Source organism: Balaenoptera acutorostrata, chromosome 16 (genome assembly GCF_949987535.1).
Source record: "Balaenoptera acutorostrata chromosome 16, mBalAcu1.1, whole genome shotgun sequence".
NCBI classification, from domain to species: domain Eukaryota; kingdom Metazoa; phylum Chordata; class Mammalia; order Artiodactyla; family Balaenopteridae; genus Balaenoptera; species Balaenoptera acutorostrata.
In genome coordinates, this window is record NC_080079.1 from 10,010,360 (window position 1) to 10,035,344 (window position 24,985).

Consider the following 24,985-nt stretch of genomic DNA (forward strand, 5'->3'; position numbering starts at 1 on the left):
CAAAGATGTTGAAAATGGTAAGTTTTATGTTATGTATATTTTACCACAATTTAGTAAATATGTTAAAACGTCAGAATTATAATTCAATTCAGTTGAACACAAATTGGCATTTTTCAAAATCTTAAGCATTGTATAGGAATAGTGTTTAACTTTTTTGATTAGTAAACCAATGAGTAGTTTTGGAACTTTATTAAAACTGTTCTCTTCATTACACAAAACCTCCCTCATATATTCTTTTAAAAATCCACTCATGTGTTATACAGTAAGTCCCCTACATACGAACCTTCAAGTTTCGAACTTTCAAAGATGCAAACATGGGATCGCGTGTCCGATCATGTAAGTTAGTTCATGTGTCTGGCATACATTGTCACGTGCGTGCATCCTGTATGAGTGGTTGTGCTTTTGTGTACTTTACAGTACTGTATAGAGTACAGTAGTAGTGTCTTTATTTCAAGCCCAGGATGCCCGGAAGCAAGCGTAAAATCAGCAGTGATGTAGCTGGTACTGCTAAGAAGCGCCAGGGATTGGAGGCCCAGAGAAAGGATGAAGGGAGACAAGAGGAAGAAGTAACTGAAGAACCGAAGAGATTCACGATGTAGGAAATGGCAAGGGAATTTTCTTTACTTGAGGAGGCACTGTTAGTTTTTGAGGCACAGGACCTGAATGTAGAACGGTACAGGAAGGTTACAGCAGCCATTCAGAATGCAATCCAGTGCTACCATGTCATCTATGACGAGAAAAAAGAGCTACTACCCAGACATCACTGGATCGTTTTTTCAAGAGGGTAGATAGAATTGAATCCAGCAAGGAACCGAAACCTGTGCCATCAACATCAGGTGTGAGTGACATTGCAGCTTGCCCTCTGTCTCCTATTGCTGACGATCCTTCAGCTCTACCATCTCCCACCTCCTGTCCCTCCTCCACGGAGTAACTCTTCTTGCCTGTTCACTCGATGCCAGACCCTGTGTGCCAGCTGTTGTACTGTACTACTGTACTTTTCAAGGTACTGTACTGTAAGATTAAAAATGTTGTCTTTATTTTTTGTTTTTTCTGTATTATTTGTGTGAAAAGTATCATAAACCTATTACAGTACAGTACTATATAGCTGATTGTGTTAGTTGGGTACCTAGGCTAACTTTGTTGGACTTATGAACAAATTGGACTTATGAACACACTCTCGGAACGGAACTCGTTTGTATGTAGGGGACTTACTGTATTTAATACTAATAAACCTGAGAAAAGACATAACTTTCTTTCTTCCTTCCTCCCTCCCTTCCTTCCTTCCTTCTTTTCTTAACTAATTAATTAATTTTTTTGGTTGCGTTGGGTGTTCGTTGCTGCACACGGGCTTTCTCTAGTTGCGGCGAGCGGGGGCTACTCTTCGTTGTGGTGCGCAGGCTTCTCATTGCAGTGGCTTCTCATTGCGGAGCATGGTCTCTAGGCATGTGGGCTTCAGTAGTTGTGGCACGTGGGCTCACTAGTTGTGGCTCACGGGCTCTAGAGCACAGGCTCAGTAGTTGTGGCTCACGGGCTTAGTTGCTCCGCAGCATGTGGGATCTTCCCGGACCAGGGCTTGAACCCGTGTCCCCTGCATTGACAGGCGGATTCTTAACCACTGTGCCACCGGAGAAGCCCCAACTTTTTTTCATTCTTAAACCAAAATTATTAAACCAGTTTGATTTATGTTAAAAATGTTTCTGACCTAGCAATTTCTGTAAGGAGTTTATTTTCTGTGGAGTTGGAGAATATTTGATTTATATAAATGCTTATTTCTATAAATCAGTTTTACAAAGCTCCTCTAATTAAGAGATGTAATAGTGTGATTTATTAATACTCTCTGGATGTAGGAAAATATTTCACGTACAATAAGAAGTAAAGACTTTTCTGAACTTTAGAGTCACAAGCATATAGAGAGCTTTTAGCTTCAGTTCTCTGTTATTTCTCTGAAAATAAACACAGAAACTCATTGGTTCAGAACTCAAAAGATCTGCTCTCTTTAATTGATTGAACTCACAAATAAGAACACAGACAAAATCAAACAAACCAGGTTCTTTGTCTTCTCTCATCCGAAAGAGAATAGATCTTCATCATCCATCCAACAGGGACTATGAACCAGAATCAACTATTGCTGCCAGGAATGGCGATAACTTACTAGTCATAAGACATAAAACACACACTTAGTAGAGAGACAGAAGAAGACTTAGAGAAAAACAGAGCAAAGTTACATAGAACTCTGTTGCTACATAGGAATCTCTTTTTGAGAGTCAAGAAAAGACATGCTAGGCTTAACATACTGTGAGGGCACTTATAAATTATTTAGATCCATCACATGAGTTAGTTCACTTGAGCTTCTTGGTGGATGACCTCCAAAACTGTTAAACTATAATTTTCCAGAAGTTAAAATTATGGCCTTCATGCAAATACAGCATGAACACATGTCAAGTTTTATTTGACTTATTAATTAATGCAAGAACCAGTAAGACATTAGAACTGGTGTCAAGAATAGCATTTGTGAAAATACAGATGTTGATATATACATATATCTGATATATATCTGCAGGCAATTTAATAAAAGGTTGAGATGAGATTGCTAAGTTAGATAAATACAACTGGCTATATTGTCTTACAGGGCATTAAACTGTAACCTTTTGGGTTATTTGTTCCACTAGACAGAAGTCTATAAGTTAACCTCTACCCCAACCAAATTGAAAACTAACTCAGTCAATAGAGAATCAAGCCCAGAACTATCCTGAAAGAACACCCAGTAATTTCTTTGACCTTTGTCAAATTTCACCTATTAATCATCTACTTAGCACTTACTAGTAATTCTTCAACCTTGGATTTTAAAACTCTTTTTTGATTATATATTAATGTATGTTATTAAAAATAACAGACTTTATTTTTAAAATATGGACAGTAGAAGAATAAAAAAAAATCACTCATAAACTCTCTACTGACAATGTTAGATGTTTTTTTCCCCATCTTTACAAGTTTGTGTGTAGTTACACACACACAGAAATTTTTCATATGCTTGGGATCATACATCTCATTTTATATTGTTATGTTTTTACTTAATTTGGAGAAATGTTTATAATGTTATTAAAAATCTTGGTAAACATAATTTTTAATTATTACATAGTAGTTCTTTATATGGATTACTATAATTATTTTATTTTACAATATTTTTTAAAGAATTTTTTGATGTTGACCATTTTTGAAGTCTTTATTGAATTTGTTACAATATTGCTTCTGTTTTATGTTTTGGTTTTTTGGCCGCGAGGCATGTGGGATCTTTGCTTCCCGACCAGGGATCGAACCCGCACCCCCTGCATTGGAAGGTGAAGTCTTAACCACTGAACCGCCAGGGAAGTCCCTACAATTTTGTTTTAATTTGGTTCTTTCTCCCCAGTTTGGAAGTGAATAGAAGTTGTTATGCTATAAATGTCATGGTGTTGTTTAATATGAGCTGATTAAAATTTTCAGGTTAGATGCTACTGAGTATTTTTTATTGAAATTACCAGCAGATATTGAGGTAGATGATATAAAGAGTGTGCTCCTCTCTAATGACTGGATAATCTTCACCAACTCAGGGATTCTGATGAAATTGAGGCCTTTAGATGTTTAACTAGCATAAAGTACTGTACTGCAACCTGAGAGAATTGTGTGAATAGGAAGAATGAATGAATTCTTCCTAATCTGCAGGCTGTAAATGTTATGTCATTTATATTACTTAGTAAAATTAACTTTTATATATTTCCTTTGTGAGCAGAGAAAATGTTGCTTAAAGTAGAATAACAGAATATTGTTACTTTTACATGTACTTTTTTCTTCTTTTTTAAGGATCATTTAAACTTAATTGCCTTTGGATTGAAATATAGGTGGTGATAGGAAATAATCACATTAGAATAAGCCTGTATAGGCTAAAATTTTTGGTGCAGTCTTATTACAGAGTTAGCATTATTTAATTTATAAATATATGTAACTAAGATAATTGTGTGTTTTGAAGGTTATGATCAGTAAATTTGGCTCCTATAATATAAAATGGGCTATAAAACGTTGATATCTAGTGTAGTATCAAATCAGAGTACTTGCAGTTTGTGTTAACTGTCAGAATCAGTGAAGAAAAAAGTAACCTCAAAATGCAAAATATTCCTTGCCGGTGGAGATTACAGTGAATATTGGTAGCTAAACATTAGGTAATGTTCCTAACTAGTTCAAGGCTATAGTTGTCTTTTTCAGGAGGTGGGATTTTGCCAGGGGAACAAGAACTCATTTAATAGCAGATCTTTTGTTCTAATGGAATGTTCCTTGGTGGGAACTACATGTCCAACCACCATATATTTTCTCAGAATTGGCCCTTAATTTCACATACTTTGGATATTAACTGGAAACAAGGTTGGAGTCTTTTTCCAGGTAGACTGTTATTATATCTACTATTACAATATAGCTGTGAACCCGGAATTGTGTTAGTTTTGGTAGCCATCTTTAGTGTACTGATTGTCTGCCAGAAAATTAGGAATTGGTTGCATTCAGTTTTTAAATCACTTGTGCAAAGCTATGTGATATATTAACCATGAGTATTGCTATTTGCATTTTCCAAATTAAATTTATTATTATTTTAAATTTCTTATAGACTATATTGTTTCACATTTTTAAATTTAGTTTTTGGGTCTTTTTTTTTTTTTTTTTAAGAAATCATGTAAATTTTGATGCCATACTGGTTTAGCACACCTTTGAGTTTCTTTTTTTTTTTTTTTTTTTTTTAATAAATTTATTTATTTATTTATGGCTGCGTTGGGTCTTCGTTGCTGTGCGTGGGCTTTCTCTAGTTGTGGCGAGCGGGGGCTACTCTTCGTTGTGGTGCAGGCTTCTCGTTGCAGTGGCTCCTCTTGTGGAGCACGGGCTCTAGAGCGCAAGCTCAGTAGTTGTGGCACACGGGCTTAGTTGCTCTGCAGCATGTGAGATCTTCCTGGACCAGGGATTGAACCCGTGTCCCCTGCATTGGCAGGCGGATTCTTAACCACTGCGCCACCAGGGAAGTCCCTCTTTTTTTTTTTTAATTTTTATTGGAGTATAGTTGATTTAAAATGTGTTAATTTCTACTGTGCAGTGAAGCGAATCAGTTATACATATACATATATCCACTCTTTTTATTTGATTTTTATTTTTAAATTAATTAATTAATTAATTAATTAATTATGGCTGTTTTGGGTCTTCATTGCCGTGCGCGGGCTTTCTCTAGTTGTGGTGAGCGGGGGCTACTCTTCGTTGCGGTGCGCGGGCTTCTCATTGCTGTGGCTTCTCTTGATGTGGAGCACGGGCTCTAGGTGCACGGGCTTCAGTAGTTGTGGCACGCGGGCTCAGTAGTTGTGGCGCATGGGCTTTGTTGCTCCGCGGCATGTGGGATCTTCCCGGCCCAGGGCTCGAACCCGTGTCCCCTGCATTGGAGGCAGATTCTTAGCCACTGCGCCACCAGGGAAGTCCCCACTCTTTTTTAGATTCTTTCCCCATATAGGTCATTACAGAGTATTGAGTAGAGTTCCCTGTGCTATACAGTAGGTCCTTACTAGTTATCTATTTTATATATATCAACAGTATTGTGTATATGTCAATCCCAGTCTCCCAGTTTACACCCCCCCTTCCCCCAGTAACCATGTTTTTCTACGTCCGTGACTCTATTTCTATTTTGTAAGTAAGTTCACTTGTACCATTTTTTTAGATTCCGCATATAAGCACTATCATATGATATTTGTTTTTCTCTGTCTGACTTACTCACTCAGTATGACAGTTTCTCGTCCATCCATGTTGCTGCAAATGAAATTATTTCATTCTTTTTTTATGGCTGAGTAATATTCCATTGTATGTATGTACCACATCCTTTTTATCCATTTCTCTGTTGATGGACATTTAGGTTGCTTCCATGTCCTGGCTATTGTAAATAGTGCTGCAGTGAACATTGGGGTGCTTGTATCTTTTCAAATTATGGTTTTCTCTGGGTATATGCCCAGGAGTGGGATTGCTGGGTCTTATGGTTAATTCTGTTTTTAGTTTTTAAGGAACCTCCATACTGTTCTCCATAGTGGCTGTACCAATTTACATTCCCACCAACAGTGTAGGAGGGTTCCTTTTTCTCCATACCCTTTCCAGCATTTATTGTTTATAGATTTTTTGATGATATCCATTCTGACTGGTGTGAGGTGATACCTCATTGTAGTTTTGATTTACATTTCTGTAATAATTAGCAATGTTGAACATCTTTTCATGTGCTTTTTGGCCATCTGAATGTCTTCGTGAGTTTCTGTTCTTAAAATGAATCTGAAGTTTATTTGTAGTGTTTCATGAAACTGTTAACAAAAGGCAAAATAGTTGCAGCAATAAGTTATTTTCAAGCAATGCACTTTTAATCAGGTGCTTAAAATGATTACCTTTGGGATTCTCCATAAACTCTTGTTTAAAAAAAATTCAGGACATCAGTTGGCAAATCGTGGATTTTTATGTGAACAGGTGTGTGATTTCGGAGAGTTACTTTTGGATGCTTTAGCAGGGAGGAGAATACAGGTCCTGCTCTCTTACAGCCCCTGAAGACTTTCACTCTTCCAGTCTTTGAACCCACGAGTAAGTCCCTCCAGTGCTGTCCCTGGTGCCTGGAGTATGACTCCCCCTTTGCCTGTTCCTTTGAGTCTCAACAGTTGTCTGTTTTAAACATAACTGAAGCACATGGAGGCAGGTGGGTCAGGAGACAGGTGTACTTTATCAGAGTAAATATACACCCATTTTGGGAACCATTTAGCTGGAAGTCTGAATTGGTCCATTAATATTGATGTCATTTCTACAGAGTACCTTTGGTATTGTACCGCACAGCTCATTAATCACAGAAGCCATGCCATCCTTCCCCAACATTTAAGATGTGTTTTCTTTTGTATAGCTAGTGGTGAGCTTTATTGTTATATTTTTCCTGTTGTCAGCTAAATTCTTGAAATTGAGGAACTGCTGAAAAATAACTTCGCTTATTCTTTCAGTTATCTAAAACTGTGACAAACTGTGGGCATGAGAAAGATAAACTATTAAATGTTGCTAATCACATTACTGACTTGTGAGGAAATTGATAGCTTCTGTTAGTTTATATAACTTTGCTATTAAATGAGCTACTGATATAATTTCATAGACACAATCTTCTAAGATGTGTCATTCAGACCCCTTAAAACGAAAACAAAAATGGACTCAAATTTGCTCATACTCTGCAAAGTGTTTGTATGTTGTCATTTGTTTCTCACAGCTACCTTTGAGGGTGCTTAGCAGTATGATTCCTGTTTTAAAAATTCAGAAATTGATACTTTTAAAAGTCAAGTTATTGTCTTGCTAAGATAGAATAGCCAGAAAGTGTACAGTGAGTGGAGTTAGGGCTCAAATCCAAATATCTTGGTTCCGAATCCTGGCCTCAAGTCACTACAACCTGCTCCCTTTCTGTTTGCAGTTTACAGTTTATAGACTCCTCTACCTACATTTAAAAAATACATTTATGTGAATGGTTCTCAGAAGTGTGGTCCTGCAGCCTCTGGTGGTCCCTGATGCCTTTTCAGGGGCTTCTCAAGGTCTAAATTATTTTATAATTAGCTTTTTCCTCTCTCATTCTATCATGAGTGTTTGGGGATTTTTTCCAAAGGCTACAAATTAAATGCAGAAGCATGTATGAGAATACAGCTGTCCTCTGTAAGCCACACATTAAAGAGATTTGCAGAAACGTAAACAGTGCCATTCTTTTAATTAGGTTTTTTTTTTTTTGGTTTTGGAAAACACAGTAATTTTTAAACAAAATATGTTAATTTTACATGTATTGGGTTTATTGTTATTTTTAAGTGAATTAACAAGTACATGTTTTTGAAAGGCTCAGTTTTAATATTTAATACAGTAAATATCTACCGATACAGTTCAATAAGTAAAAGTTCTTCGGAGTCCTCAGTGAGTTTTGTAAGTGTAGCGGGATTTTGAGACAAGAAGTATGAGAGTCACTGATTTACGTGGTGCCTGTATCATTGAGGCAGCACCGCTGTTACTTTCCGTTTCCTAAATAGTGTGTGTATTTTCCTGCATGATCTGTAATTATCTCACCTTTTGTGTTTTTAAGTGACATTTGAAGAGTATTAACCATGAAAAGGCCTTAACTAAGTAAGGGGTTAAAGAAATGTAGCAATCCCAAGAATTGAAGTAGGATTCTCAAAACAGTCAATAGAGACTAGTCAGTGACTTAGGAGGCCTCTCTAATACTGGGGGACTGAGCCCCTTGGAGAGTTAATTGAAGGGACAGACTGATACGGCTCTTTCGAACCTGGTGGAGGTGAAGGTGACAAATCTATGTTTGCTGATGGTTTAAATTTACAATAAAGATAATTTCTAGTTGCTACTCAAGAACACATTTGTAATCAACAGGCATCCAAATAATAGCATGTGGCATGATAAAGTTCAGTGAGTCTGGGTTTTAAGGATATTGTTGAATGACTGGAGATCCAGTCTAAGCGTTCTGCTGATTTCTGATTTCACAGATCTAACTGTTGTTCTTTCTGTTTTTATCTCCTTTACTCTGTCCCTCAAACTCTTGTGTTTTTTCCTTGTTTTAAAGTATTACATAATTTGAATTAAAGGATTATGTTTGAGGGGAAGAAATTGTATTATAGCAGTTTTATGCCAGATGGAAGGATAGAACTGATTCAGCAAATGTATGTGTGCATAGACAGACATCAAGCATGTTAGTTAGATCAGCTTAGTGTATGGTGTTAGACACTAATTTTTTTTCAGACTTTCCCAGCCAGAAGTGAGTGATCTGGGGGCTCTGGCTATTCCAGCTGCAAAGAGGGCTAAGGGAATCAGTATTTCAGGTTCACTTCCAGTCCATTTTCCACAGCTGCTGAGTACTTGTTGAAAAGCTTGAAAGTATTGATTAACTTACCAAATTGAGACTAGCAGATCATTGTTAACCAGTAGTGCTGATGTTTCAGATGTGGTTTTAGGAAAATAGCTTCTTATCTCCCTTTACTTGGAGCATCTTCCATTTTTGAAATCTTTTTTTAAAATTAGGTCAGTGAGGACCCCCACAAGGGAGAAGAGGAAATCATTCATATTTTAATTGTCAGAAAACATGATGGAAAGAAAAGGAGTACAGCAAAGCAGGTTTTAAGAAAACAATTTTTAACCATGCATTGAAACACTTTGTTTTTCATGCTGCTTTATTTACTGACTTGGATAGACGAGGGATATTTGAAAAGTGAGTTTATTTAGAAGTGTTTAAAAGTAGCTGATTTTCTTATTTAGCATTGACTTAGGGGCTAGGAGGCCAGTTTGTGTGTCATTTAATAACTCCATGGTTTTATGATCATTTTATTGCTTAATTGACTCCTGGATTTCCGGTTTCCTCAGGTGATGGGATGGGGGTCAGAGTAGATGCTTATACGGCTTATTCTCTCCTAAGTGATTATAAAACAGCCCATATCTATATGAAGTGCTTTGCAGATGGGGAAGACCCCTAACTTTCACGTGAATTGAGAGATGGGAATAATGCCTGTGCTAGGACAAGTTGGTCATGACTGGACTCATAGGAGAATGAACCAGTGAAGTAAATGGAAGCAGGTTATTAAATGGGAGGCCCAGGGAATGAGAGAAGTGATGAAAATTGGCAACTGAGAAGGTTATTGCAGTTTGAAAAAAATATTTCAAGCTGATACAACAAGTAGGACTGATTTATATTTAGGGTTAACAGAATACATTGGTTATTTATTGAGAATATGCTTATTGAGTCCATACTTATTATGTCCTTAATAAATACATTTTAAATGAATGAACGAATACACTCATTTGATTTAATGAGTCCTAGAATGACACACTAAACTGAAATCATGGAAGAATTTAGACTCATTTCAGAGTCATCCAATTAGCTTTGACTTGGAGGTTTTCTGACATTTGACAGGCTCCCCACCTTCCATACCATTAACTGACAGCTTCTCTGTCTCTGTTGCTGCAGTGGTTGCTCTCCTGCATGATTATTTTTAAAGACAGGGAGCTTCATTCCTATGAACCTCAGGGCATACATTTAAAAGATGGTTTTCATAAAGTTCTTTAATATGTAGGAATTTGTTTATTTTTTATTACATAGTTGGAGCATTCTAGTTTCTGAGACAAGTGATTAGGCTTCAAGTCTATTAGCAATTTAGAGTATTGGCATTAATTTAGGTGTTGTAGATTCAACAGGTTAATATCCTTTCTATTTTCCTTTTGGGTAATGCTTCTGTTTGCTAATCTGTTCTCTTCAAACTGTATGTGTTTCTAGAGAGACAGTAATGATTTTTTAAAGAGCAGTGCTATATGTGACAGTGAATGCTAAAACCAGGGTTTGACATAGTTTATTATTACATCAGTAGTTAGTGGAAGCTCTTTAAAGGTTAAAGATGGGCTTCCCTGGTGGCGCAGTGGTTGAGAATCCGCCTGCCAATGCAGGGGACACGGGTTCGAGCCCTGGTCTGGGAAGATCCCACATGCCGCGGAGCAACTGGGCCCGTGAGCCACAACTACTGAGCCTGCACGTCTGGAGCCTGTGCTCCGCAACCAGAGAGGCCACGATAGTGAGAGGCCCGCACACCGTGATGAAGAGTGGCCCCCACTTGCCACAACTAGAGAAAGCCCTCGCACAGAAACGAAGACCCAACACAGCCGAAAATAAATAAATAAATAAATAATTAAAAAAAAAAAAAAGGTTAAAGATGTATTTACTACCCAAGCACCATTTTAACTATAGCAGTGGAAGTTTTAGAAATCACTGATGCTGCTAGCACCTTAGTAAATTTCTCTTGTTTGTTGTTGTTTACCTTGATCACCCACACAGTTACTTTTCCCCCCGCTTTCCCTTACCGTATTTTTGGGAAAGAAGTCACTGTGCAGCTCACACTTAAGTAGTGGGGAATTATACTTCCCTACCTTTAGGCAGAGTATCTGCATAAACTTTTTGGAGTTCTGCATGGGAGATTTGTCTCTTCTGCCTCATTTATTAGTTTATCCAATTATTTATATCAGTATGGACTCATGGACATTTATTTTGTATTTTGGGTTATAATACAATACTACTTTATTTTGTTGCTCAAATTGTTCCAGCTTTTGCCATTGGGAGCCTTTTGGTTGACTGCTGTGCCCCTTTGATATACCTCTAGCAGTGTGGGTTTGCTTTTTGTTTTTGTTTTTTTGTACACTTCCTTATTTTCTGGCACTACGAGGTGCTCTAGGCTTATCTTGTATATTTCCTGCCCCAGCCCTGGAATCAGCCCTTTCTCCAAGCAGCCCTGGTTCTTTTTATTGCAGAATGATATTAGAAACCAAGATTTGTGTGTTAGGTATGTTTGTTGCTACTGGGTTGTTGTTTTTCTAGGTCTTCTCATCTGACAAAGCAAAGAAATAAATGTGCATATACTAACCCTTGTATGAACATATCTATGGTATATGCATACCTCTAAATATTTCTTTATGTAACCATCTGTATCTATATTAAGCTAAGCATGAGTTCATACTCATGTCTCCAGCTCTAATCCATTGCCCCATGGATCATTCTAGCCTCTTCCCCTTGTTTATCTGTAAATTTCCATTCCAGTAGTGAGACTCTTGGTTCCTACCATCTGCTGTCCGTTTACTTAGTTGTTCAATTCCAGTATACATGTATGTCAGTATCAGAATTGTTAACCTGTAGTTCTCATGGTAAACAACTTTATCAGGTAGAATACAATGCTTATGTGTAGATTTCCTTTTGCCTTCATTCTTATAGACCCCCAAAGTTTCTTAGGTCATCACATTTCCCCTCCCCAGCCTCTTTCAGTAAGATTTTTTCATGTGTATACAGGTAGATTCTCTTGTCACCATCTGCATTCCTTCTTGGGATCCCTTACCCTCCTAATTTTCTTTCACTTTGCATATATTAAAGCTCACTCTTTGTGTTGTAAAATTCTATGAGTTTTGACAAGTGCATAATGTCATGTATGCACTACTGCAGTATTATACAGAACAGTTTCATCCTATAAGTCCCTTGTGCTTCATCTATTCATCCTCCCCCAGACCCCCAAATTCTTGGCAACCACTGATCTTTTTACTGTCTCAGTAGCTTTGCCTTTTATAGAATGTAATTGGAATCATACAGTCTCTGTAGCATTTTCACACTGATTTCATTCACTTAGCAATATGTATTTAAGGTTTCTCCATTTTGTGTGTGAGTTTGGCTTGGTAGCTTATGCCTCTACCAAAGTGTCTGTACCATTTTACATTTCCATCATCAGTGAATGAGAATTCCTGTTCTGCATCCTCATCAACATTTGATATACAGGTTATTGGATTTCAGCCATTCTAATAGTTGTATAGTACTCTCATTGGTTTTTATTTTTTTTATCAATTTATTTATTTATGTATTTATTTTTGGCTGTGTTGGGTCTTCGTTGCCGCATGCGGGCTTTCTCTAGTTGTGGCGAGCGGGGGCTACTCTTTGTTGTGGTGCATGGGCTTCTCATTGCAGTGGCTTCTCTTGTTGCGGAGCACAGGCTCTAGGCATGCGGGCTTCAGTAGTTGTGGTGCATGGGCTCAGTAGTTGTGGCGCACGGGCTCAGTAGTTGTGGTGCACGGGCTTAGTTGCTCCGCCTGCTGTGGTATCTTCCCAGACCAGGGCTCGAACCCGTGTCCCCTGCATTGGCAGGCGGATTCTTAACCACTGCGCCACCAGGGAAGCCCTCTCATTATTGTTTTTTAAATTTCAGTTTCCTAACAAATGATGTTGTGCATCTTTATTTATTTATTTTTTTGAGCATCTTATATGCTTATTTGCCATCTGTATATCTTCTTTGGTAAAACATCTCCTTAGATATTTGGTTTTTAATTGAGTTGTTTGTCTTCTCATTGTTGAAATTTAAGAGTGTATATTTTTGAATACCAGTTCCTTATGAGATATGTTTTGCAAGATTTTCTCCAGTCAGTGGCTTGACTTTTTATTCTCATAACAATGCATTTCACAGACTCGAGGTTTTTAATTTTAATGATGTCCAGCTTGTCAATTGTTTCTTTCATGGATTGTCCTTTTTGGTGTTGTATCTTAAAATTCATTGCCAAACCCCAGGTCACCTAGATCTTTGCCTGTTTATCACCTAGAAGTTTTACAGTTTTGCATTTTACATAGTCTTTGATCCATTTTTAGTTAATTTTTTTGAAAGAAGTAAGGTCTGTGACTAGATATTGCTTTTTTTGTATTTGGATGTCCACTTGTTACAACACCATTTGTTGTATAGACTGTCCTCTCTCTCTTGGATTATCTTTGCTTCTTTGTCAAAGGCCAGTTGACTATATTTATGTGGGTTTATTTCTGGGTTCTATTTTCTGTTCTGCTGTTTCATTTGTTCGTTCACCAATATCACACTATCTCGATTATTGTAGCTTTATAGTAAGTCTGGATATCAAGTGGTGTCAGTCCTTCAACTTTGTTCTTCTTCAGTATTGTGTTGGTATTCTGGCTCTTTTTCCTTTCCATATAAACATTAGAATTAATTTGTCAGTATTCACAAAATAAGTTGCTGGGATTTTGATTGAGATTGAATTAAATCTGGAGACCTACTTGGGAAGAGTGGACATCTCAATCAAAATGAACATATAATATTTTCCATTTGTTTACATTTTGATTCCATTTGTCATAGTTTTGTAGGTTTTTTTTGGCATATGGTTTCTGTATATATTAATATTTTCTTAGATTTATACTTAGGTGTATAATTTTTTTGGTGATTTTGTAAACAGTATTGTGTTTTAAATTTCAAATTCCAGTCATTGCTAGTATATAGGGGAGCAATTGACTTGTATATCAACCTTGTTGTACCCTATAACCTTCTTGTAATTGCTTATTAGTTTCAATTTTTGTTGTTGATTCTTTGGAATTCTCTACAGAGCATGTCATGTCATTTGTGAACAAAGACAGTTTTATTTTTTTCCTTCCCAATCTGTATGTATTACTTCCTTTTCAGTAACTAGGATTTCCAGTATGATATTGAATAGGAGTGATGAGAGAGGATATCTTTGCCTTGTTCCCAATTTTAGGGGGCGATTATCCAGTTTCTTACCATTAAGTCTGATGTCAGTTGTAGATTTTTTTGTATATGTTCTTTATAAAGTTGATGAAGTTTTCCTCTATTCCTAGTTTGCTGAGAGCTTTTAGTCATGAATGGGTGTTGGATTTTGTCAAATGTGTTTTCTCTATCAATTGATATGATCATATGATTTTTCTTTCAGCCTCTTTTCATGGTTAGATTACATTAATTGCTTTTCTTTTTTTAATTACTTCTCTAATGTTGAACCAGCCTTGCATACCTGGAGTTAATCCTACTTTGTCCTGGGGTATAATTCTTTTTATACATTGTTGGATTTGATTTGGTAGTATCTTGGTGAGGATTTTTGCATCTATGTTCATGAGAGATTGTTCTGTAGATTTCCTGTCTTGTAATGTCTTTTTCTGGTTTTAGTATTAGCAAACCTGCTTTTTTCATTTTCCTGTATTTCCTTCTAGCTTTTTTTCCCATACACACTCTCTGTGACTTTAAGTATGAGAACATGATACACAAGTTTTGTTGTATTTGTTCACTTAAATTGTTCATCTCTAACATTCATTCAGTTTCTAGCAAAGCATTTTTTATGGTGCTTCATGATTTTCATTGTAAGGTTTTCTTTTAATAACAGTTTCATTTAAATTCATGTTGAACTTTAAAATGAGAAATATCATTCAACTATTTACAGAAAATGGTTATACTCTGAAATCTCTAGATTTCTTTAGCAAAAATTTGTGGGATTTTCTTCTGTGGGATTATAGGTATATTAAAATAATGATAAGGAAATAACTTTTACTTTCCTTTCGCTAATAAGGAGAAATGTCATAGCACTTGGTATAATACTTACACAGGAACTCTTACCTAGAAAAAATTATGAGCTCATATGCCTTATGAGTGCAGGGGTGGCCACAGATTAGGCCTGGCTGGCAGCGTAGGGATAGTTCTCCTGTTTGCACTCAACCCTTGCCTTTATGTTCTCCATCTTTCTCTCATTTACCATTTCTTTCCCAACTTTGGTGTGGAACAGAAGAATAGAGTTTAATAGTATTTACTTATCCTGTAGATTTTATATTTCCTACTGCAAATTTTAAAACAAGTTGAAAAAAATCTTAAGTTGGTTTTTCTCTATTCTTTTGTTCCTTCAGCGTTTCTATACCTAAAAAGTTTTGCAGGATATGACTCTTCTGAGAGCCGGAAGATGATGGCAACAAAGAGGAAACTTTAGGACTTACTAGCCTGAGTAAAATACAAGTAGAAGAGGTTAATTATTAAGATTTTTATTATAAAGAGAAAAATGCCAAACTATTCATGTTTGTGTGTCTGTTTTTTCACAGGCAGAGAATCCCGCTAATGGACCAGACTGTGGTTATGGTTCCTTTCACCAGCAGTACTGGCTTGACGGAAAGATTATTGCTGTGGGGGTGATTGACATCCTTCCGTACTGTGTCTCGTCTGTATATTTGTACTATGATCCTGATTATTCGTTCCTGTCTTTGGGTGTCTACTCTGCACTCCGGTAAGATTGCTTTTGACAATTGTAATGGTCGTATAGAACTTCATATAACTCTTCATTTGATTATATTTTATTATAAACAGTAGAAATCCTATTGAATAGTACATAATAATTTGTTGCTCTAGTAGTCTCTTATACATTGGTATTTAGAAATACCACTTTTAGAACTGAGGCCACAGTGTCTGATGGTAATTCCCTAGCTTTTTTTTTTTTTTTTTTAAATTTTATTTATTTATTTATTTATGGCTGTGTTGGGTCCTCGTTTCTGTGCGAGGGCTTTCTCCAGTTGTGGCAAGTGGGGTCCACTCTTCATCGCGGTGCGCGGGCCTCCCACCGTCGCGGCCTCTCTTGTTGCGGAGCACAGGCTCCAGACGCGCAGGCTCAGTAGCTGTGGCTCACGGGCCCAGTTGCTCCGCGGCATGTGGGATCTTCCCAGACCAGGTCTCGAACCCGTGTCCCCTGCATTGGCAGGCAGACTCCCAACCACTGCGCCACCAGGGAAGCCCTTCCCTAGCTTTTTAAGGTATCCATCTGGTCTAATGTATGAGAAGTCACTGTGATGCTTCTGTTGTTTAGTTTATGCATTTATTTAAGCTCCCCTGTCAGAGCCACATAATGTTTTTTAAATGTTACATTATTTATATATTTTCTCTTGTCATTACTATTGTACATATATATATATATATATATATTTTTTTTTTTTTAAATTATCCTTGAACCCTACATCCTACCAGTTCCTCCTTAGCTCTTGAACTATCTAGATGCCTGATCTCCCTTTCACTTCTTCTTTTTTTTTTTTTTTTTAAAGGATTTTCTTATTTATTTATTTATTTATTTATTTATTTTTGGCTGTGTTGGGTCTTCGGTTCGTGCGAGGGCTTTCTCCAGTTGCGGCAAGCGGGGGCCACTCTTCATCGCGGTGCGGGGACCGCTCTTCATCGCGGTGCGCGGGCCTTTCTCTGTCGCGGCCCCTCCCGTCGCGGGGCACAGGCTCCAGACGCGCAGGCTCAGCAATTGTGGCTCACGGGCCCAGCTGCTCCGTGGCATGTGGGATCTTCCCAGACCAGGGCTCGAACCCGTGTCCCCTGCATTAGCAGGCAGATTCTCAACCACTGCGCCACCAGGGAAGCCCCTGTACATATATTTTTTATAATTAATTAAAGGTTACGTGAATCTGGTGTAAACAAATTAAAGCAATGGCAGTCTGTTGGAAGAAATATACAGTTATCTAAAGTATATAGAACAGGACCAGAGAGTCCCTGACTGTCCACTTGACTCTGTGACCTCATTGAAAGATGATTTCCTTTTTATGTCCATGGCTGCAAATATATGCAACACAGCACAGATATTTTTAGGTGCATCATCCTAATAATGAAAAGAGTGGGGTCTTGTTTCATGAAAATATTTGTTTTTATTTTTATTGCTGCTTGTCTGCATATACATGTAGTAGAGGAGGAAGGAGCGTTGAGAATTATTTTTCTGTTGTTTGGGAGCTTGAATCTCTTTTTCTCCCTCTTTATCACTTTTTTCTCTTTGCTTTTCCCATTCTTTGTCTCTGATGGTCACGTTTTTCACATCTTGGTAAAATATACTTTGAGATTATTTTATTTACTGTGTATGTGCTTTTCTCTGAATTATAAAAGTAGGAGAGTTAGTTTTTTTTTAATCACTAGTTGATTAAAAAAAATATATGGTCCATAATTGATATTTTTATGTTTTTCAATGGCACACAATATTGATATTTTCAACATGACCTATCTTAATGCCAAGTTACATAGCAAATTAAAAAATACACAATGTTTACAACTGATCCTTATAATAATCTTTTATTTTTCTTATGTATTTAATTACATTTTGTATAAACTAATTAAAAAACATCCATGATTCTTTGTAGTATCTTTTAACTCTTTGTGAAATTAGAACTGATAATTTAAAGCATTCACATTTTGTAACTTTAGAAGTGTGTATTTCAGAAAAGATACTTTTCCTTTGTATCAGAATCAGTCAGTACTTTGAAATTATTACCATTTTCTTCTTTTATTTATGTATCTCTCACTTTACAATGTGTAGGCATGGATTTGTCTAGATTTCTCAGATAAATGTTAAGAATGATATTTATTCTTAGATAATAAATCTCAGCCTCTGTATGAAATATTTCATTTCTCAATAAACAAAGAGATATAGAAATCCCACTGCATTTGAGATAGCAAATAATTCCCAACAAAATTTGTTCCCAGCAATCTATTTGTTGCTTGGTATATCTCTTGAAAGTTCTGGAGCTGGAGGGCTTTGAGGAGGTAGTAGAGGAGCCTGAGAGCACGAAAGTTGGGGTCAGTGGAGAGTGAGGAGATTGCCGCTGCCTCTATTTCCGTGCTCTTGAGAATCTGAACTGCTGAGTTTATAGAAGAGGAAAGGCAGCCAGGAGACTGACATTATGAAGCAAAATTGGGGAGAGTAGGTTACAAGTTGCCAGTTCCATTACTGATTTTAATGTATTTCAGTGAAGCCTGTTAAATTTTTCCTCCATTTCTTCAGTTTCTTAAGCAATCGTACAATTAATAAAGAGTTTTTATATTTTAATCTGTAATAAAGATTACAGATTACTAGATTTTTATGTAATCTAGTCTACAGATTTTAAAAATGTTTGAATTGGGGATCATGAGCATGGAATTTATTTCCTTTCTTTTTTTTTTTTTTAGCAAGATGAATTTTAGAAATGCAATTAATTTGCTTAACAGATGTTTATTTGAGCACAGTCTTTGTGTCCTGGAACTATTTGTAGATGTGAATAAGACAGGGTTTCCAGCTTTGTCAAAGCAGACAGTAAATTAGAAAACTGACAACACAATTTTAGAGACTCTGTTGTGCTGTGACAAAAATAAAATTATGGTAGTAGGCATGAGGCCCTTTTTATATAGGGTGGTTAGGAAAGACCTCTCTGAAAAGCCAAGAAAGAAGAATAGGAGCCAGCTATGTAAAAATCTGAGGATAGACGTCCAGGTCAAAGGTAGCAAGTCCAAGTGCCCTGAGGTGGTTGGAATGAAGAGAAGGAAGGCCTTATGGGCTAGGAAACGGGGTACGACCTAGACAGTGCTGTGCAAGGATGGCAGCGAGGCAGGTGGTGTTGATGAGGGGACAGATGGAAAAGGGCTTATAGGTAATGGTAAGGAGGTTGGATTTTTTCTAAGTGTGATACCAACCCAGTGTGAGGATGAAGGGTTTGGAGAGGTTACCTCACCTGATTAATATTGTAAAAGACTAAGACTGCTCTGTGAGGTTATGGAGGGGCCAGAGTGGAAACTGGAAATCTATTTGGGAGGCTGTTAGAGTCGTCCAAGGGAGGCCTAATGGTGGCTTGGACCAAAATACCTGAGGTGGAGATGGTGAGATGGTCAGATTCACGGTATATTTTGGAGATAGAGCCAGCTGGACTTGTTGATGAGGACACAGGGGTGAGAGGAAGAGAACAATTAAGTATGGATCATAGGCTTGGGGCCTGAACAGCTTGGTGGTGGAGTGGTGCTGCAGTTAACTGAGGTGAGCAGGGCCGAGTGAAGGAGGGCCGGTGGGTATTGCAGTCCTCATCAGAGCTGGGTGGTCCTGCATTGCTGTATCATTGCGTTCTTCCTCAGTTTGAACCTTAAGAGTGGGTTAGTTCTGGGAATAATAGGATCTATTCTGTTTTAGCCTAATAATGTTCAGACTGTTTGGATTTAGAAATACTTTTGTTGTAAAGACGAATTTTTAGGGTAACGACCCTTCAGTGCTTTAAATTTGAACTTGCAAAATGCACAGACTGTTCCCTTAAAAAATAAATCTCTCCTTGGATTTCAAGCATCCATTGCTACTAAAAACAAAGAAAAAGAAAAGGAAATTAAAACCTTCAAGAAACAAACATAAAAGCAAAACAATTTTTCTCATACTTTAGAAATGTACCGAAGCTTTGCTTAAAGCTCTCGAACACAAGCGGTCATTCAGTTGGACAAGTAGGATGAAATTGTGTGCCCAGATTTATCCGGATACAAATTAAAACCACGTTGAGCATAGGCATTGCTGACAGCTTCTTTTTTCAATTAATCCTTGCCTGTGCCAACAAATAGAGGAAAGGCAGTGAGATAGCAGGGTTTTTTCCCCCCTCTTTAGTTTTAGAGAGAATAAATATTAAAGTAGCATCTGGACATAGGAGAGAGTAATGTGTCATATATAGTTGAAAGTGTTTGCACGTAAATGGACATAGTAGTATTCTTCCTGAAATTTGTTGGTTTTTGAGCTTTCTAAAATTTGTTGTACTGTTTTTAACCTGATAAATCCAGTCTTTGAGAACTCCAGGTGATAATGAATAATAAGGAATTGTATTAAATAGATCTTTGTACTTTTATGCTCTTTGAATTTTAGATACACTGCTATGCCCAATGAATAGTAAAACCAGAACTTCGGTGCATTTGCTAAAATAATATACTTTTTTTTGGTGTCTCTTTAGTAAAAGTCATCTTAAAGTGTTTTTAAAATTGTTTTTCTTTCAACACTTGGATTTTTCTTTTTGATAGCTTAATGTCAGATTTTATCAAATATGTGTTACCAAATTGTACAGTACTTTGAATTTTGGAACTAAATTTAACTGTACCTTGATCTTTATTCTTCTTTTGGCAGAGAAATTGCTTTTACTAGGCAGCTTCATGAGAAAACACCTCAACTCAGCTATTACTATATGGGTTTCTACATTCATTCATGTCCCAAGATGAAATATAAGGTAAAGTTGATTTTCACACGTTTGCTATAGATTCAAGTTATGAAAATTAGTGCTTTCGTAGTTTCTCATCACATTAGTTTAACATGCTTGTACATTTTTATGTAAATCATGAATTATTTTTAAATGTCTTAAACTTTTCATAGAATCTAGCTTCTTCATTGCCTAAAACAGTGCCTGACAAAATAGGCACTTAATATTTGTTTAATATAGGTTAATCTGTAGGAATTCACTGAGTATATCCCAGCTATTCTAGAACTTCAGTAGGGCCCTGCTTACTTGGGGTAGTGCAGCAGTACCCATTAAGGAATCTGCCTTCTTGAGGTGCGTCCGCACCCTCTCCCCCCTCCATTCAGTTGTCGCTTTGTTTCCTCTGGACACGGTCACAGTCCAGAAAAACTGGAGCTCGGCGTTAAGTAGTAAGATATTTTCCATAGCACAATATGTGCAAATGTTGGTAAGGTTTTCATTATGGGAAAATGAATCTTTAATATGATTTTTGTCTCAGAGCACAGAATTTGGAGTTTTGAAAGGGTTTGAATGGGTTAATTAAGGAAATCTCTTTGCTGCCTCAGAAATGAAGCTTTCTGTAATGAGAACTACAGTCTCCACCGTTCTTACTTTGTAATTCATTGTATTATTGTCAGATTTAAGTATATTTCAGAATTTCCCTTTTAACAAAAGGTCTTACCATTTATGACTCTCTTTATTTTTATTTTATTGTATTTTTTATTATTGAAGTATAATTGACCTGCAACACTGTGTTGGTTTTGGGTGTACAATATGGTGATTCGACATTTCTGTACATTACAAAATGATCACAGCAAGAAGTCTAGTAACTGTGTGTCACCATATAAAGCTGTTACAATATTATTATTATTTTAATTTCCAGGCCTAATTTTATTTTATTTTTTAAAATTTTAATTTATTTTTATTTTTTATTTTTTTTGTCTGCCCCACGTGGCATGTGGGATCTTAGTTCCCCGACCAGGGATCGAACCTGCGCCCCCTGCAGTGGAAGCGCAGAGTGTTAACCACTGGACCACCAGGGAAGTCCCATAGTATTATTGACTATATTCCCAATGCTGTGCATTTCATCCCCATAACTCATTTATTATTTTGTAACTGGAAATTTGTGCCTCTTATTCTCCCTCACCTATTTCACTCATTCCCCACCCACTCCCCTCTGGCACCGCCAGTTTGTTCTCTGCATCTATGAGTCTGGTTTTTTTAATTTTTAATTTTTTATGTTTGTTCATTTGTTTTGTGTTTTAGATTCCACTTATAAATGAAATCATATGGTATTTGTCTTTCTGTGTCTGACTTATTTCACTTATCATAATACCCTCTAGATCCATCCATATTGTCACAAATGGCAAGATTTAATTCTTTTTTATGGCTGAGTAATATTCCATTGTGTGTGTGTATATACATACACACACACACACACACACACACACACACACACACCTGTCTTCTTTATCCATTCATCTATTGATGGGCACTTAGGTTGCTTTCATATCTTGGCTATTGTACATAATGCTGCAGTGAACATAGGGGGTGCGTGTCTCTTTTTGAATTGGTGTTTTTCTTTGGAAAAATACTTAGAAGTGGAATTGCTAGATTGTATGGTGGTTCTATTTTCAATTTTTTGAGGAACCTCCATAGTGGCTATACCAATTTACATTTCCACCAGTAGTGCACGAGGGTTCCCTTTTCTCTACATCCTCGTCAACACTTGTTATTTGTTGTCTTTTTGATAATAACTATTCTGACAGGTGTGAGGTGATATCTCCTTGTAATTTTGATTTACATTTCCCTGATGATTAGTGATGTTGAGCATCTTTTCATATGCCTGTTAACCATCTGTATGTCTTCTTTGGAAAAATGTCTGTTCAGGTCCTCTGCCCATTTTTTAATTGGGTTGTTTGTTTTTTTTGTTTGTTTTTTTTTTTTAATAAACTTATTTCTTTATTTATTTTTGGCTGTGTTGGGTCTTCGTTGCTGTGCACAAGCTTTCTTTAGTTGTGGTGAGTGGGGTCTACTCTTTGTTGCGGTGCGCGGGATTCTCATTGTCGTGGCTTCTCGCTGTGGAGCACGGGCTCTAGGCGCGCAGGCTTCAGTAGTTGTGGCTTGTGGGCTCTAGAGCTCAGGCTCAGTAGTTGTAGCGCACGGGCTCAGTTGCTCTGCAGCATGTGGGCTCTTCCCAGGCCAGGGCTCGAACCCATGTCCCCTGCATTGGCAGGCAGATTCTTAACCACTGTGCCACCAAGGAAGCCCCTGTTTGTTTTATTTGATGTTAAATTTTATGACTCTCTTTAATGAAACTCTTTGATGTTTTCCAAGTATTAGTAACCCACTGTAAAAGCTCTGGAAAGTATAGAGCAGTATAAAGGAACAGACTACATACATCCTGCCTACCATAATAACAGTTACCAAATACCTCTGATCTACTCAGAGCACTGCTTTAAGCTCTGAAGATGTGAAAAGATTTAAACATGAACCTTCTTCTTAAAACTTGTAATATAGGTGAAGATTGGGTATATTTTACGTAAAATCAGGTCAATACAGTGGTCTGGTAAGTGGCCTAGGAGGCAGTGAGGTTTGCTGCATAGGGTATGGAAGAGGAAAGGGTTTAATTAAAAGGGAAGAGAGACCTCAAAAAAGAGTAGGTATGACAGAGAAGCACATTTCATGGAGAAGGAGCATTTAAATAAGAATGAATAGGTGACAGTGCCATGCATATTCATATAAAAAAGGAGGAGGGGGGCAGTCACCCTTCAGTTAGTCGGTCTTCTTTGTAGCTGTAGCCGTGTTATGTGTTTTGTGGCCCTATCTGCTGTTTACAAGGTACATAACAATGTAAATATAATAAATATTATTCACTTTATATATAAAGTATATTAATGGTGTTTCAAGGAATAACTTAGAAGCAAAATAAGATCATAAATTGGTAATTTTAATTTGTGGTTCTATGTAGTGCTGTTAGCATGGTAAGAGACCCAAATGTTAGGTTATTAGAAATAGTACCTAGTAATGTTTGCTGGCAGTTTCCAGTGTTTTAATATTCTTTGTAGGCTAAAGTTTTTCGTAAATACAGGCACACCTCAGAGATATTGCGGGTTTAGTTACAGACCACCACAATAAAGCGAATATTGCAATAAAGCAAGTCACATGAATTTTTTGATTTCCCAGTACACATAAAAGTTATATTTACACTGTACTGTAGTCTGTTAAGCGTGCAATAGCATTATGTCTAAAAATACAGTGTACATACCTTAATTAAAAAATATTTTATTGCTAAAAAATTCTAACCATCATCTGAGCCTTCATCAAGTTGTAATCTTTTCACTGGTGGAAATAGCAAAATGTGACACAGAGACACAAAGTGAGCAAATGCTGTTGGAAAAACAGTGCTGATGGACTTGCTTTTGACTCGGGGTTGCCACAAACATTCGATTATAAAAAATGCAATATCTGCAAAAAGCAGTAAAGCAAAGTACAATAAAACGGGGTATGCCTGTATTACTTAAAATGATATTTCTTACTTATTAAACAATTTTTAATTACTCATACTAATGAGTAAAGAATATGAAGAATATTGGAAGTATTTTAGGAATAACTTATGTTTTCAGGAATCCCACTTTCTCATTTCCAAATCCCCAAAATTTAATATCTGTTGGGAATTTGGAAACACTATTAAAACCTGTAAAACTAGGTTGCAGCCCAGAGTGGAAAAGGCAGGTGGAGGGGAATACTCACTTTAACCGTTTAAACAAAACTTAGAAAATTTCCCAATATATTATATCATATTCACATTATATCTTCTTGGGAAAGACAATTCTGAAAATCTGTACTACATTTAGTGACTTTGTAAATATTCGTGAGATAAGAATGATAAAATATTTGAATATTAAGTTAATTTTGTAAAGCCAGCATTTTCCTGGCATGGTGGTTTGAATACTTCTGGGTCTTCAAGAACATGTTGTTCTTAATTTTTGTATTGTTTAAGAAAATTGTTTTCATTGCATCATGATTGAAGATATGTCATTTTAGGTAACTGTAAAGATATTTTCATTTCAATTAAGGATATTTTATTGTGAGCAAATGAGAACGCTCAGTTTTGGGGGAATAACACAACTGCTTTTAAACATGGGAATTTTCAACTGGAAAATGTGCCGTTTGAAATTATAAGATGGATATTGGTCCAAGCATGAATGTTTCTCATTTCAAGTTGAAGGGCTAGAGCTAGAGACCAATAAAAGATAGCTCACAGAAAGTGAATTGTACACTATTAAAATTTTTCTCATTTTCAAGATTGAATGGGTAAATTTAGCATATAAGTACAATAATAGCTAAAATTATATCTTCTTTCTTAGTGCATAACTAAGTATTTCAAGCGTTAGTAGTGATATATTTTTGCCATATTGTAATATATACAATGGAAAAATCTACAAAAGTGTATTTTTATCTGATATTAAAGAAAGAAGGAATATATTTTAAAATAGGAATTTTTAATAACTAAGAAAAAACAGTCTCTTAGGTACCTGGTATGCACTAGACACTGGGAATACAGTTGTAAGCAGTATAGATATGGGCTCTGCCTTAATGGAGGTTACATCCGAG

At 36.7% G+C, this 24,985-nt stretch overlaps 1 protein-coding gene across 10 annotated transcripts in view; it reads left to right on the top strand.

The window, feature by feature from the left end:
- ATE1 (arginyltransferase 1) overlaps positions 1 to 24,985 on the top strand; it is a 163,508-nt gene that overhangs the window by 61,368 nt on the left and 77,155 nt on the right. For 7 of the 10 annotated variants that reach the window (XM_057530771.1, XM_007173220.3, XM_057530769.1 and 4 more), the window contains 2 exons: positions 15,434 to 15,615; positions 20,263 to 20,362. In XM_057530771.1, coding sequence (XP_057386754.1) covers positions 15,434 to 15,615; positions 20,263 to 20,362 — 282 coding nt within the window. The remainder of the gene's footprint in view (positions 1 to 15,433; positions 15,616 to 20,262; positions 20,363 to 24,985) is intronic. The other 3 variants (XM_057530773.1, XM_057530775.1, XM_057530774.1) reach the window with 1 other exon arrangement.